The sequence below is a fragment of the Lonchura striata genome, chromosome 1, assembly GCF_046129695.1.
Source record: "Lonchura striata isolate bLonStr1 chromosome 1, bLonStr1.mat, whole genome shotgun sequence".
Classification (NCBI taxonomy): Eukaryota; Metazoa; Chordata; class Aves; order Passeriformes; family Estrildidae; genus Lonchura; species Lonchura striata.
This window is the reverse complement of record NC_134603.1, coordinates 52,941,804-52,957,778: the sequence shown is the minus strand read 5'-3', so window position 1 is coordinate 52,957,778 and position 15,975 is coordinate 52,941,804. Positions and strand designations below refer to the sequence as shown.

At 42.8% G+C, this 15,975-nt stretch overlaps 1 protein-coding gene across 1 annotated transcript; it reads right to left on the bottom strand.

The window, feature by feature from the left end:
• Window positions 1-4,144: 4,144 nt before the first annotated feature.
• Window positions 4,145-14,553, bottom strand: CIDEA (cell death inducing DFFA like effector a). Its single transcript, XM_021527783.1, has 5 exons — window positions 14,465-14,553; window positions 10,412-10,568; window positions 10,085-10,231; window positions 7,756-7,937; window positions 4,145-4,601 (listed from the first exon to the last, which is right to left on the bottom strand). Exons 1-5 carry the CDS (start codon window positions 14,500-14,502, stop codon window positions 4,469-4,471), a joined length of 657 nt encoding a protein of 218 aa, XP_021383458.1. The 5' UTR covers window positions 14,503-14,553; the 3' UTR covers window positions 4,145-4,468.
• Window positions 14,554-15,975: the final 1,422 nt, after the last annotated feature.

Here is a 15,975-nt window from a genome sequence, read left to right as displayed (position 1 = left end):
TTTGGTAAATGACTGCAGAGAGGTTTTACAAAATAAAGAGGTCCTTGATCCTAGCAGTGTATAGCGAGATCACTGAATCCTTCTGTCTCCTCTACTCAGTATTTTGAAGTCTTTTGCAACTTTTGTAAACAGTTCTAGCAACCCTTTTGTAGGAAAGGAAACACAGTTTGCACAGTTTCTCTGAGGCCAGAAAGTGAGTCAGCAGTAGGGAGTCAGGAGTTCAGAGCCACAAAATAGTATCCAGTTACTTCACTGCCACAGTCCAGCATTTGGAAACGGTTTGTGCCAGACCATGGATTCATTAATATTAATGATTATTTCAGGAATAAGTTATTCTGGAAATTAATAGACATCCAAAGCCACTATGTGATTTATTAATGGACAATGTTCCTTAAAATTGGCATTGCACAGCAGAAAATACTGCCATCACTGAATGCAATTTTCACCCATCTCAGTTTTCACAGCAAACTAAACTACTGAGATTAAAAATTGTGACGTGGGAAAATACTATATTTTCCCTTAGCTAAACAACAATCCTTACACTTAAAAATATCTTAGCTACGTATGACAATGAGAAAGCAGTGATAAATTCTAAGCCCCACAAGAATACTTGCTGATACATAACTGAAGTGGTATGTTAATCACATTAAGACCTCTAATAAACCTTGGGCATCAAGTCAAAAATATGCTTTGTACTTTGGTTTTAAACTTTTTTTTTTTTTTTACTTTTAATTAAGTAGCTTGTCCCTTTTGTTCAAGTGTGATTTCAGGGAAGAAGTACACTGAAATGACTGAGAATTATATTTCTGCCAGATAGGAATTATCATATGAGGTTTTCTTCACATTTAAAATTCAGAAATACCAACATTTCCAAAATTGTGAATACCTACCTCTCCACACACTTCACTAAAAAAGTTGCAGCTTGAAGTCCAATATTCCTGCTTTTATCTTCCCTCCTCTGTAGGGAAGGGATTCATAATGTTTCCTACAGCATATTTCAAAAGAGTTTTCCTTTCTCCTGAAAGAATCAGAAGGTGCAAGAAAACTTTCATGGGTTTATGAAAGGAAGGAAATGAAGTAATGATAAACTGCACACACATGAAAGCTACTAGATTCTTCATTCTGATCATGAAGAAAGCAACTTTGCTCTGTTTACAGAACAAGAGCAGTGCCTGAGTCAACAAGGTCTCTTACTTCAGTGAAAATTCCTTTTTTGGTAACCAGAGAGTAGGACTTGGTGCATTGTTAGTAAGTGATGCAAAGCAACAGGCAAAAAGAGTCAGTGCAAACAAGGAGGCAGCAAACACTTTTCACACCTTCTGCACCTCACTGCTCCCAGCCTTGTCTGCAACGGCGACAAGTGCAGTTTAACTGAGTTTATGGGAAATAAAACTAAAGTTAAAAATGCCAAGTGGAAAAATCTAGCTGCTTCTCTACATTCCTGCAGTTAAAAGCCCGTGTTTTCAGTTTTTCTGTATCTTGCTAGATAATGTACAGCACTTGTACATAGTTTTCTAAAAGGTAGATAATGCCAAAGTTTTTATTTGCTGCATATGAGATACAGCTGAAGTAAGAGCTATTTTTCTTAAGCATTCTGTTAAAAAAAAAAAAAATCACACTGGTTCCAACTCACAGAATGACAAACTCCTCCAGTTTGACTCAAAGCCAAAACTTTATTTCCAGATAGAAGTTGGTACAGTAGGAAAAAAAAAATCACCTCCCAGTATTAAGCCTGTGAAAGATCCAGATTCAGAAGCAATGAAACAATTTTAGACAAAACTTCCAGGACACTTCTCCCATTCTGAAAAAGTATCAAAGCTGAGCTAATTTAATTCAAAATGCAAACAGCTGAACAGAGGGAATTGCTCCAAGATGGAGACTGCTGCACACAGGAACTTCAGCAGATCAAGTTTTGAGTGTTAAGCTGTTGAAGGAACAGCTGCATAAAAACACTGCACATTCATAGCAGGTCAGCTTTTCAGATCATTGCTGGGTTCCCAGACAGTGCCACAGGAAAGCATGATGTGTTAGTCCTGTAATTGCCTCTGGCTAGAGAGGGCTGGAATTTAGGATCTGCACTGTTTAGACATGCACAAACTTTTGTACTACAGATGTTGAAGAAGAAATTCAAACAAAGCAACAATGAGCTATTCCAGTTGTTTTACCTTCTTTTAATGCTGGTGTTCCCACCATAGGCAACAAAGATATTCATAGAAGCATTTAAGAGAATTTGCTTTCAAGAGGTGTGCTTGTTTTAGTAGAATAAGTGGTCCTTAAAAGCTGAAAAAATTAATTACCGTGTCCTTGTAAAGGCAGTTAAAATGCAGTTCCTTGACAGGGAAAGAAAGACTTTGGCCAACGATTAACATGGCAGGGGGTGTCAAGAAAAATACAGATAAAACAACAGGTTATATCAAAATGGGAACTTTCTCATTACTCCCAGAATAGTTTGTTGTTTTCTTCTGAAGGACACCTGACAGTGCTGCAAGCTCCAGGCATTCTCTCCTGTGAGAAATTAGGAAAGAACAAGTCCTCCCCTTATCTGGAGCAGTATGCCCTCTGCCTCCTCCACCAAATGCTTAGAAGTAGATGGGAAACAACAGGAATTAGGAAAAAAGGCAAAGTTTTTCTTAGCTGTCTATTTATTTGTAATACCATCACTTAAGAGATGGGCAGAGACCGACCAAAAATTGTATCCATCAGTCCCTTTAGCACTTGGGTTTAGGCTGCCTTTCCTCTCAAAAGTGATCTGAAAGATGCAGCTCCAGCTGGCATAGCCACACTCGGAGTGGGAAGGAAAAAAATAAGCATGTGAAGGTAAGATTTGCAGCTAAAAGCAAGAGCAATTTTCCCATGTATCAGTGACCTTTGAAGGGAACAGACCCAGCAAAGAGGTCAGAATAGATACCACCAACCACGATGCTTCATCTTTTCCACCTTTCTGCTTCTCTTTTGGCAGATCAGGTCAGTGCAACTGGTGCACAGAGTTAATGGACTCCTGTCTCAAAGGCATGGCAAGAACTGTGGGGTCCATAGTGGTCTTTTTCCTTTCACTCCCACTGATTTCCTCCCCTGCCTCACTTGTTCTCTCTGCACCAGAGCTTCTCTTACTAGGTGGCACCTACCGTCAGGACAGACACATTTCCTGCATCTGATGTCACCTTAACAGCTTTCAGCCTTCCTCAAGTTCTTCATGTGCAAGCAAACAAAAACCTCAAAAGCTACACCTGTGAACAACCAAAACTGGGCTATTTTTCCTTCACCAATGTGAGTCTGCATTTTGACACAAGATGCCTAAGGGTACTTGTTCTCCAGTTTTTCACATTGTTGAGGAAAAGCTTACTGAAAGCTGGGCATAGCAACAGTTCAATAAACTGCAAGAAGCATTACTTTGTCCTCTGATACAGCTTGTCTTGGGAGATTATAACACCACAAATATTCACTTTAGAGCATACATGTATGTTATGCAAGATTAGACAGTGTTCTGCTGCTCTCCCTGAAACCAAGGGCAAGAAAATACCCAGCATCATGTACCATACATGTACCTCAGGCCCAACTTGACAGCTAGTGTCATCTTGTAACAGTAAAAACGACAAAAGTGGTGGTTTAACCCCTGAAAAAATCTTCAGCAGGTTCCTTACAAGTCATATTCATGAAAGAAGATTATTCAATGCTCAGGCAGAACTGGACATCAGATTAATTAAGAAAACATATCAGGTTCTTCCACTGTGTGAGCTGTAACAATCTGAACATCCTGAAGATTTGAAAAAATATATAAAGAACTATAATGAAAAGGTTTTATTTGTTTCAAGGGAAGTAAGGCTAAATCTTAACCTTCTGCTTAGTGGTTGCACAATCTCTAATTAGACTTCATGAGAAGAGCCAGTGACTGAAGTAGAACTGAAGTTGCACTATGTAGTTCCATTGTCAGCAGGAGTAAATAGGTACATTCATCTCAATGTCAGCTTCACACTAATGCCAGCACTGTAAAGGATCAAAACTAACAAATAAACAAACAAACCCCACAGTCCCCATGACCTCATCTTACAGCCCAGACTGTTCAGAATGCAAGTAGATAGCCATGAAAAACAAACAACAACAAAATACCAAAACAAACAAAATAACCACACAAAAACCCCCAATGTCCTGATTGGTGCAAAAAAATATTTAATTGGTTACAAAGCATAAAGATTTCCAAGTATACTTATTCTTAATTTTGAATTTCTGGGCCAAAAACCTGCCCTCTCTTTCCTTTTGCCAGATTCTCAGACATTAGGCACCCATCTTTTTGTGGTGTTAAGAGCCTGTGAACATCCAACACTTCATGACTAAAGCCCACAAGCACTCCCAAACAGGAAAAATGCTAGTTCACAGTAGTGCACATCCCCCTACTATAACATTGTTACAATCAGAACTGGACAAGAAAATATCTTTAAGTGAAAGGATTCGACATCAGAAGTTGTGGTCACTACTCCCGCCTGGATCTCGTGCACATGTCTTCTTCATCATATTCACCCAGCAACTGCAACATATATGTTCCAGTATAGAGCAGAAACTGTCCAGTTATTTGTGCTGCATGGGATATCAGCTGGATCACTTTCCTGGAAGAAAAATCATTTGTTAAGAAGAAATCACCAGCAAGATTACATTACCCCTTTCCACCCACAACATTATGATGAGTTAAGTCAATATATTTTAAAACTCCTCTCATTCCTTCTCACTTCTGAGAGGGTGGTCTTTTTTGAACCTTCTTTAGAGAAAATACTTGATTGACAGAAAACTATTGACAAGTTGGCAGGACCAGAAATCACATTCAACAAAGCAGACTGACATCATGCTAGATGCTTACAGGCTTCTGCAAAGCCATTACTCAAACCACCACAGTACCACAGAAAACAGCTTTGCCTGGGAGCAGCATTCTTGCAGCATAAACTCACCTCATGTCTCACCTTTGTCATTCACTAATACAACCCTGTATGTATCTTCAAGCCACAGATCAAACCCGATTAGATCTGAAGCTGAACAATCACATTACAGTAGGTACTCAAAAGCAAAACAGGTGAAGCAGGAAAATTACTGCTGGCCAAACTGCAAGCCTTAAGAATTCTCAATTCACAACTATTTTATTTTCTAAAAAAAAATGGATAAAATCAGCATTCAAGTATATAGTGCTGTCTAAGAATCAGATAACATCAGGTAAACATCAGAGGTTGACAATGTAAGTTGTGGATCTTCACAGGGGAAGAGATAGTGATATTTGAATGGTCATTTATTAAACTTAGTTGTAACTGCGTCTTCCATTCTGCAAGAAACAACAGGGACACAAATACTGAGAGCTACATTTGAGTCTCATCCCCCAGAAATTAGGAGGACACTTGAGTAGGATGCTGGGGCATTGGGAAACAGTACAAAAAAAACTGGAACCATTCCAAAACTGGAATGGGATCAGTTTCTGAAGATACAGAAACAAGATCAGTCTCTCTGCTGAAAAAAAACCCAAAAAAACCACAAAACAAAACCAAACAAACAAACAAAAAACCCCCCCCAAAAAACCAAAAAAATATTTTCTGAATTCTTGTCTAAGAAAATATGCAGCTGTGAACCCTCTGCTTCTATTCACTTGTTCTTAGAGCTTGAGCAGAGAAGGAATAATCTTCCTACAAATTCATTTTTAACCCCACTGTCATGAAAGGTTTGCAGTTGAAATCCAATGCCTCAACACAGCAGAGTACAGACTTAGAGCCTGTGAAGCCTTTAAAGAACACTGTACCCTTATTCATGCTTCCCACACGTGCCATTGCAGCCTGTTCTTCCTCCGCCACACAGACCAGGCCCAGGAGCTTTGCAGTTGCAAAGAAAGCTGCACCTGGTGCTGGGCTTTGGAGCAGCTGCAGTGTGTCACTTGCACACAGCAGCAGTTGCCACTTAAGCCACTGAGCAAGTTATTTGTTGAACTGGACATTCGATCCTTCAGTCGAACACTGCAGGGAAACACCAGGAGGGGAAATGCACTAATCAGACCTGGCAGGCTTCCAGCCCCTCCCACCATGAACAGCTGCAGCATTTTTCAGTCCTTTCCCTCCACACTCAGCATGTGGGCTCGGGGAGAGGGCATCAGAGTTAGCAATCTGGAACTCATTAGCAGGGGGACTGCACCAGGATCCTGACTTCGTCTGTCTGATTTCAACAGCAAGCTGAGACAGGCCATGTCACTGTTGTGTTCAAGGGTACCCAAGGTTATGTCTTCTGTCACCCTGTTCTTTGCTAGCAGACTGTCATCCCACCCTGACAGTGACATTTCCCTTACAGCTCGACTCTCTGCAACACAACAGAGCTTCCAGAAGAGCTCCACAGCTACTTCAGCTGTTTGCCAGCACCGCTCCTTTCTCACCAGCTGCCCTGTCAGGGAGGCAGAACTGTCACTTCAAACTCTCCTTAACAGCACCAGTTCCAGTGCTGATACTCACTTTCATAGCAGGCAAAGATCAGAGTTTGTTTTGGCTCGAGAGAGTTTGACAAACATAAGAACTGGAGGAGTGCAGCTGTCCAAGGGCAAACTTCTGCTTTGAAGAAACCCTAAAGAAGTCAGTGTTACAGGTGGGTGTAGCACGTAGCTGGATAATAACTTCATCCTGACCAGAGAGGAATCTTGTCTCCTGCCACACCAGCTGTAGCCTGAAAGATTAAGGACCACCCAAGTAAAGTGCAAGAGGTCAGCAAGACTGAAGGACAAGGAACAAGATCAGCATTACCGTGCTCATCTGCATCAGGAGAGGAAGGACTGCTTAAAGACTGTTTCATCTAAAGGCCACATGTCACTCAGGACAAGTCAAAACTTCACTGATGACATACACATGTGTCTGTTAGATCTGGTCCTCAAGTCATAAAATGCAGCACACCATTGTGTCTCAACCAGAATTCTAAAAGTATTGGGGTTGCAACCTAAACAGCTGTCAAAGTACAGCACTCCTGGGAAGGGGTCTGAACTCAAGAGTCTCCTTGAGCCGGGGCAGAATGCAGCTGATCGTGACAAGACACCCACTTTCATTGCTGAAAACAGTGAATTGGATGGATTATTTTGCCCCTGAATAAGACAGCTTTTCCCAACAGCCAGTTCTACCAAACTCAGAGCCCACAGCAGATCAGTCCTGCAGGAGACAGTGGTTCTTGACAGGCTCCCTTAGCTAGCCTAGAGACTACACCAGCTGGCTTAAGAACAGTGATATCACAGTCTTACTACAGATGACATATCCACATTAGCAGAGCAGAGTGTCAACTCTCTTCCATTTTCCTTTGCCTCCATGTAGCTCTAGTGGTGAATCTGGCAATCAGGAACTGCAATGTCTGAGCAAGCTTTAAGACCCCAGACATTAGATCTCAAATTCCTTTCATTTCATCCCCTTGAAGTCTCTTCTTCAAAGAGCTTCTTTCCCCAGCCTCCCACATTGTTCAGACAAACAAGTCAAGGAAGTGTGAGGAAATTCTCTCAGCAGAACAAAGAACCCCTGCTTTACACCCTTTCAATAAATACAAGCTGATTAGAGTTTTGCCGTGGCAGAAACTTTCCATCATAAAAAGCCACAAGAAGTTTTTTACCAGTCAGCTATCCACCTTAGGAAGAAAGAGTTAGAATATCGGCCAGTAGGTAAGAAAAAAAATACTGATTTTATAAACACACCTGTTTCACAGAACTAATAGCAAACACAGATGTTTACATTAGCACGTACACTTGCCCAGTAGTGGAAAAACACTCACCTCAATACACTTTTTGCTCCCATGCATTTGATGTCATATGAGATAGAGTAGATCTCATAGAAGGTTGCCTTGATGTTTAAGCAGCCAATAAAATCCTTAGGGTTCAGTTTGTACAGATCAAATGTGATGTTAGCTACTCCCATTTTCTTCTTTTTTCTCACAGCAACAACTCCATTTTTTGTCTGTTTTAAAAAGAGAGACAGTTTGTACCACAATGCAGGAAACTATGGCAAGACAATTTTTAACAGTGCTGCTCTGCAGAAGCAGCTTTGCTTATTCCAGTCTTGGGGCTAGTTCTTGGTCAATTCTAAACTGGAATTAAAAGCCTTAGCACACAGAAGAGGAGGGCTGTAGCTCATGAATTGTTTTTCAAGTCCTGAACAGGCTTCTGAAGTTTTTCAGACACTAAAATTCTAGAGTCACAGAGCACTTCCTGAATATTTGTCTTCTGTAGTAGGGCTTCTTCAGAGTACACTGAAGCCACAGGTAATACCACTGGACCATCTTCCTGCCATTTATTTATCCTGGTACATTCTGGTTTCTCTGGCACAGCGAGGTTAAACCACCAAATAACCAGGATGACACCAGGTCCTTCTGCTAAGGAACACAGTACAGATGAGCACACTTGGAGACAGCTACAAAGATGACACCTGTAAAAAGTCAGGGACTCATTTCAAAACCTGGCTCACAACATCTTTCTTCCCACTAAAAAGAAACAGGGAGGGAACCACTGCTGACTAGGCCAAGGGTTTAATAATGAGATTTTAGGAGGAAAAGCAAAGGAGAGGGAGCATAGAAAGTCATCTTCCACCTTAAAGGCACCCTCCTCTATTGAAAGCAGCCCTTGTCTGCTGCAGGGTGTGTGCTTCGAGAAAGGGAAACCAAAAAGAAAACAGCAAAGAGGTCCCATATTCACAGAGACATCTAGTGGATACACGGGATCCTCTGCTCAGCACATTCCACTCAAGGTTAACGACCTGGCAGCTGCCAGGCTGTTTTCTGCATGCTAAATGAAGCAATAAAGTTGTGTAAGACTGGACCTTTTTGTACTTGACACTCCAGCCCTCAGACAGTGTCATGATAAGTCAGACAAAGTTTAACACAGCAGTATATCATTAGCCAGCAATTCTATGCCTGTTTTACTTTGATAACCTCCAAGCTCCAGCAACAGGGTCCCCTATCAACAACAGCTTTGGACATGTATGAGCAGTTGGTGTGCTTGGAAGCATCTCCCCACACCCCTCCCCCTTAGCACCCAGAATATTTGGATAAAGCAGGACAGGGCTGGTGCTGCACTCCAGGTGATTGGTGAAGCTGTGACAATCCCTCTGTTGTCACTCAGCACATTCTGAAGAGGGGCTGCCTTCAAACTTGTGCTGCTGCAATACCAGACAAGAGACAGGAAAAAGGTGGAGTCACACCCTGGCTGCAACTCCTTTTCTGCCCTTATAGAGCTCATGCCCCAGGTGCAGAGCTTGAAAAACCAGTGAGTTATTTGGGGGGAAAATGTACAGGTTGCCCACACTGCAACAGGAGACTGGGAAAACGGGGCCCCATGATCGAGCTGTATGTGTGCAGGCACAAAATTTGTGTCCCTGCTTACAGCCAGCTCTACAGCTGGTAGAAAAAATTCTGATGCCAGCTTTTCAGCAAAAAGCATCTCATGGGAAAACAGTTACGAGTTTGATTCTATGTTATCGATGTACAGACGACTATTTCCCCATAAAATAAATAATTGAATACTGAATTTATATGATTAGAAGGCTAAAGCATGCCAGTTTTAATAGATCTTAAATATCATGAAGCATGCAGACCAACATTAGGTTCTGATGCCAACTTTTGGCTATCTGCAAAATGAAACAAGGCCCATTTTTCTATCATTAAATACTACTGCCTTCAGATGGCAGAACCTGCTTTATATTACTTTATTTGAGCATTTTTACAGTGTAAAGCTAATCATTAAAGACACTATTTTTTTAACTTCACAGAGTTAAAGTCCTAATTTTCTTTATGTACAAAAAGGCTCAAAGACAAATATTTCTGAGCTTCTCCAAAAGCAGGCTATTTTCCCTATAAGTCTTTTCAGTTGTAATGTTTTACTTCAATTCCTGGTGGATTTTGCCAACAGATCTACGTACAAACAAGGGATAATAAGAAATAGGAACTTGATTTTTCATCCAGGAAGGCTCAACAAGGAGTTTACACCATGCCTCTTGAGAGGAATTTTTCTTCCTCTTCTCCCCTCTTTTCAATAGTTCCAACAGCCACAAACATTGCTCCATCCATTTCTACTCAGATGAGAGATGAGAGAGAAGCAGTCAACACTTACTGGTGTCCATTTCTGCCCATTTTCGAGAACCATGAAGTGTGTATTGTCATCCAGGGACTTGAAGAAATCTTCTGTGTCCACAACTGTGCCATCTTCCTCCAATACCAGAGTAACTATTCCAGCAGTTATAAAGAAGGCATCTAAAGTCTGGAAAAAAAAACCCGGGAGATTTTAGCATTCTAAAGAGTTAATCATTTAATATTGAGACTTTATCTGAAATATTCTCCTGAACTTCCCCAGTAATGGTTTTCTAGAAGAACAAGAGTCTGTGTGTCTTTCTGGGATACTGTATTTTCCTGTAAGTCAGAGTGGGACTGTTTGCTATACCTTGCTGAGGAGCTCTTGCAGGCTGCTTGCAACAATTCCCTTCCGGCTGCTTCGGGAGGCATTGGACACACGGAAAGGGCGCCCTGCAGGCATGAGAGGAGGGAACAGGGTCTGTTTTGTTACTGCTCCTACAGATGCTCCCATGGATATGAAAGATCTAAGAAAAATAAAAATTCAACAGAGTTACAAAAACAGTCATGTCAAGTACTGCAAGAAGGAGGAAGTCTGTTGATAATCACATTATACAAGTAATTCACAGATCACATTAAGACTCTTGGACTTTAATTTCAAAACCAAATACTGCATGGTCCTAGAGATATGTTATCTCTCTCTTGCCCATGACATTTGGAAAGACTTAAAATTAATACAGACACCTCTAGCTTGGCTGACATCAAGGTCACAATCACAGTGAAGTTGATGGGATGTAAAACTGAATTTAAAAGGCAGCAGCTCTGACTGCATTCAATTACTTAACTAATTCTCTTTATTTATAAGATAAACACTCAATGAGATACATAATTAGTTGAAAGCAATCTTGTGTGTTAAGATAGGGGTTTGTTTTAGGGAGACTGAACATATTACCCATATTCAAAACACCCATCGGTAGAATGCAAGCAGAGCTTTGTAATACAGTTACATGTGACTTCGAAGAGTCAAAGCATTTGTTTGTAAATGATGTCTGCAGCCTATAAAACTCCATCTGGTTTTGAAAAACACAAAATAAGAGCCTTGTATAAGGCCTTAAATGCAATCAAAGTCAATATCCAAGTACATAAATACATAGTGCTGGCTGCCAGCAAGGCTGGAAGAATTAAATCACTTATAGAAAGAGATTTTACATTTTTCTGGGCAATTGCATATTCACCTTTGGTAAACCAAGCACATAACACCAGTAACAGCCTACTCCCACACCAATGTACAGATCTGCTCTCATCTACACTTAGTGACAACTTTTTCTGCCAAATCATAATGGCTAAGTTAATAGTCAGGTTGCCAAAAATGGCATTCTGCCTGACACCTGGGAAGGATTGATTGCTAAGTCTTTTAAAGGGAGGCAATATTTTGTCTCCCACTCTCATGGACTTTACCCTCTGTATATAGCTTTGGCTCCTTCATACTGAATTGCTGAGGGGTGGGGAAGGGATGCATCCTCATTTTGTTCTTCCACATAGGTGTAAAAAGTCAATTTTATGTAGGAAAATCTATTCTCAGACATTTTCACTGAGGGTAGAGTGAACTGCCAGCCTTTATCTGCAGCCAGAGAGTAAATATAGGACTTCATAGAACAACAATGAGATGGTATAAAGTTACTCAACTTATGATGTCCCAGTCACACCTTTTATGCAAATCCAACAGTGAAGAATAAATATCTTCTTCACACCTCTTATCTGACCTATAAGCATATTTTTGGAATGCACAGAATGTCATCTTTGGGCTTGACCAGATTCAGATTTCAGCAAATAATTTGTTTACTACCTCATTCTGAGCCACTCTTCTGGGCTATCACTTTTCCTCTAAGTTTATATCTTCTGAAAAAACTCCTTGGCATTATTGGAAGTTTATTTTTTTTTTAAGGAGGAGAATGTTCAGCAGTGTTGTTCCAGCTCATGCCCTTACTTTGTTGCTCATCTTGGCTATACAGCAGGTCCCTGGCTTTCACCATTTGGCATTTATACACACATGGCTAATGGAAACCTTTGTCCGTCCCGTGACAAAGCTGCTGGGGATAAGCAGCCAGCTTGGCTTTCAACAAACAAGCACTGTTTCATTAAAGATCTAATAAGCACTATTCCTCCTGGAAAAGGGTGAGGGCCAGGGAGGAGGACAAGTAGACAGTACCACTGAGAAGGGTATTGAAGCTCCACAGAAGGGAAGCCTGCTAGGGCAGGCTGTTTGTCAATCTCTCTTCTGACTAAGTTAATGGGTCCCCAGTCACCCCACTGGTCATGGACAGCTCACATTCTGAGTCACTGAGTCTCTCCCTCGGGAAGGAAGCCTGCTCATCTGCTTTGGAGCTGCTGACATCACTTCACAGGGCACCCTGATGTCAAAAAGTTCAGCACTAGGGTTTCAAGAGCTTTCACAGCTGATTACACCTCATTGCCTCTCAAATTTGAAAACCTGAGTGTAGAATAGTAACATGAGTGATATATATCTGAGTACACCAATTTTTTTTTTCAAGTGAGGACAGTAAATATCAGTCCCATTGAAAAGTTTTCTTTCCCACTACTTAAGCCAAGCTGTCATTCACAAAAGAAAAATCATAAGGGCAACAGCCAAAACATACATGCTGACAAAGAATGAGAAACGTTAGGGACATAGCCCATGGGTAGGACTTGAGCTAACAGGGTTCATCCCAGTCAACTTTCCAAGCCATATTTTGAAGCTCAGAGCAGAAATTTCTCAAGGAGTCAGGATCAGCCACCTCTCACTGCTGCCTAGCTCTCTCTAAAGTCAGAGCAATAAAACAAACAGATTAATAAACCAGGACTTACATTATTGCCACCAGACAGTCACTGAACAGGAAAGATCTTAAGAAGTTATTTAACAGTGGTTAAATAGAAGTCATTTAACAGTATTTCACCTACATTTTGATAATGTCAATATATTTAAACTAAGCCTGGTTATAAAGAAGTGAGTCTGGGCTCCAGGGCAGGTTGAGGTTTCAGCTAATGAGGAGACAAAAGGCAGGATGATGAAAAGCAGCCAGATAAACAGACTGTGAGCTCTTCCATTTCTGGGCCTGTTACTGAAAGCTTGTTTTTATTTTGTGTCCTACTCTCCTTCCTAAATCATAGGCTCAAACAGGCCAGCCTACATTCGCAGCTCTTAGAAAGATCCATTGCTGTACCTGTCCTCAAAACATAGACAAACCAATTCCTGATACGGGAATTCCTCTGCTAGGCTGGAGTTACCAAAAATAATTTCCTATTAAAAGCTGATCAAGCTAAGTCATGATAACAAGTGGTAGAAAGGAGCTAAGGTGCAGTTGGTTTTACTAGAAAGTTGAGTGACACGTTGAATACAGGCAAATTCACTATTGCTTTATTAATCTTTAAAGCCAAAAGGATCAAGTCCTAGCTCTTCTCTAAAGGAAGAGAGAATCCCATATCTGTGGAAAATACAAAAATATTCTATAACTGAAAGATCAAGTACCTTCAAACTCTAGCATCTTATCCATTTTGTTTTGGGTAACTACAGTCTGCTAGAGAGGGCTTCACAAATGCTGCTACAAGAATTCACTCTTGTGTCAAATCTGGTGGGAGAGATTAATTAATTCTTGACGAGGACGGGGGGATTAAAAGCCTGCCTTGAGTCCTGTACACATATTTCACTCTTTATCTTTGTTTGCAATATGCCCCATATGTTTGTCTAAGAATGTGGTGCAATGGTCTTCGGCCTCACTCAGAAAAATCAACGTTGCACAACACGCTCCAGGATACGGCACGGATTGGTTTTTTAGGTTAGGGTTCACCGGGAACGACAGCAGCAGTAACAGCGAGGCAAAACAAGAGAAAACAGAAAAAAAAAAAAAAAAAAAAAAAAAACAAAATAGAAAAAGCTCGGAAATTAGTGAGGAGACTTAGGGTTCGGTCAGACCGCAGCGTGGTCCTTCTGCTCAACCACCAATGTAGAGCCGCCACAAGCGCGGCCGGCAGCGGACAGCGGATGGGTTTCGGAGCAGCGCGCAGAGCTGCGGCTCCAGGGTGGCGGCCGGCGCGGTGACAGCATCACCGGGCTTGCGGTCAGCAGCCTCGGGTGCCGGAGGCCGCTGCGCTCAAAGGCAGGTTAGGCTGCAGGGCTCCCACCCGCGCCTCCCTCCGCACGGCTCCAGCCGGCTCGCAGGGCTGCGGCGGCGTCCCGACCTGCTTCTCCCACGCAGCGTCCATCGGGGCTAATCCCCCACGGCCCCGCCTGCCCTCGCACCGCGCCCCCTGCTCCGGAGGCTGCAGCCTCCAAGGGCTGCTCAGCCCCGGGCATCCCCGGCAGCCGGCGCCGCCGGCCGGCACGGCGAAGGGGATGGAAACGGGGCGGGAGCGGCCCCGCACTCACCGCAGCAGCGATCCCACGCAATCCCGCGCCACCTCCATGGCCCGGCCGAACGCGGGGCAGCGCCGGTCACGGCGCTTAAGTGCAGCGGGCCGGGCTCCTCCCTGCCCGGCCCCTCCCTGCCCGCCTTCCCCCGGCCGCCCGGGAGCCGTGCCCGGGACAGCGAGCGCGGCCGGGACAGCCCCAGGGCTGCAGCAACAGGTGCCAGGCTGGCCACGCTGTGGGAAGGGAAGTTTCTTCTGGAAGCCACTTATGGTTTACCCGGGAAAGGAGCGGGAAAGGTTTTGTTCAGCGTGTGCACGGGATGTGCTCTACACGTTAGCTCGTCGCAGCTCATACAACAGTGGAAGCTAGTACCATTTGCGACCTCCCAGCATTAGAGCAAATCAACAGATTAAGTGTCTCAACTTCTGATTTTAGAGCCTGTAAATAAGCTTAGAGTTGGATTAATGTGTACAGTAGTGGAGTTATTTACTGTTGCTCCTACGGGCAGGGGAGCAGTGGCTTCTGTTTATACACAGGGAAAAAAAGGCAGTGTTTCCTGTTCATATGGACACAAGTCCTTCGCAGTTCTTTTGGCCTCTGGAACCAGGTTCTGTTGCTTACAGCTGTCCAGCAATTATTGTACAGGAAAAGTAGAGCAGGAGCATCAGAGTCTGCCTCGGGCAACAGCCTGACCTAAGGCAAGGATCTGCACCAGGAAATCTTGCCACTGCTGATCAGGGAATGACTCAGGAAGCCCTTGCCACCAACACTCAGGTTACCCCCAGGGTCAGGAATAGTTGGTAACTTGGTTGCCTGAATTGCTTTTCCTGTTTAGGGTAGAAAGGAGCATGCAGTTTACAGTCCAGGTTTCTTTAGCAGGCAGTCTGACACCTGCTAGATGTCTTCTTCAGTCCTCAGCATTTGGAGCCTTTACCAGCTATTAAGAATTCAACTTTTTTGGTCCAGGGCAGACTGCCTTCTTGGATGTCATCTTCTCTCCAGCCTGATAAAACAAATAGCTACTTTCCTCAGAACATATTCTACACCAAGATACTTGTCCCTGGGAATCTAAGCCCAAACTTTTAGCTCTTCCTCCTCAAGCTTCTTAGATCCTTCTTGTAGGTGTATAAGGGTCCTTCTCATATGTTAACCCCCTTCCCACCTCTTTCCTATGGCATTTAGTTTTGTTACTCTTCTGCAGTTGGTCCCTGACAACATGACACAGAGAGCAGGAAGTGAGAGGCAATATATAATTTTTGAGCGCTGGACTCCAAACAGCCAGTTTTCCCCTGGATTTATATCTTGTGATGGATTGTGGGGCACAACTGATGTTGAGTTTGAAAAGTGATGCATTTTTAAGGAGTTCTTGACAATGTTGTATCTACTGTCAAAAACTTTAGTGTAACACTGCAGCTTTTCCTGCTGTGGAGGGAGAAAAGGAAGAAGGTGTTTTGTCAGGTGGTCTGCCTCCTCCTCTGTCTGTGGAAGGGAAGGGAGAATGCCCCTTAGAGGTCTTATGGAAATCACAG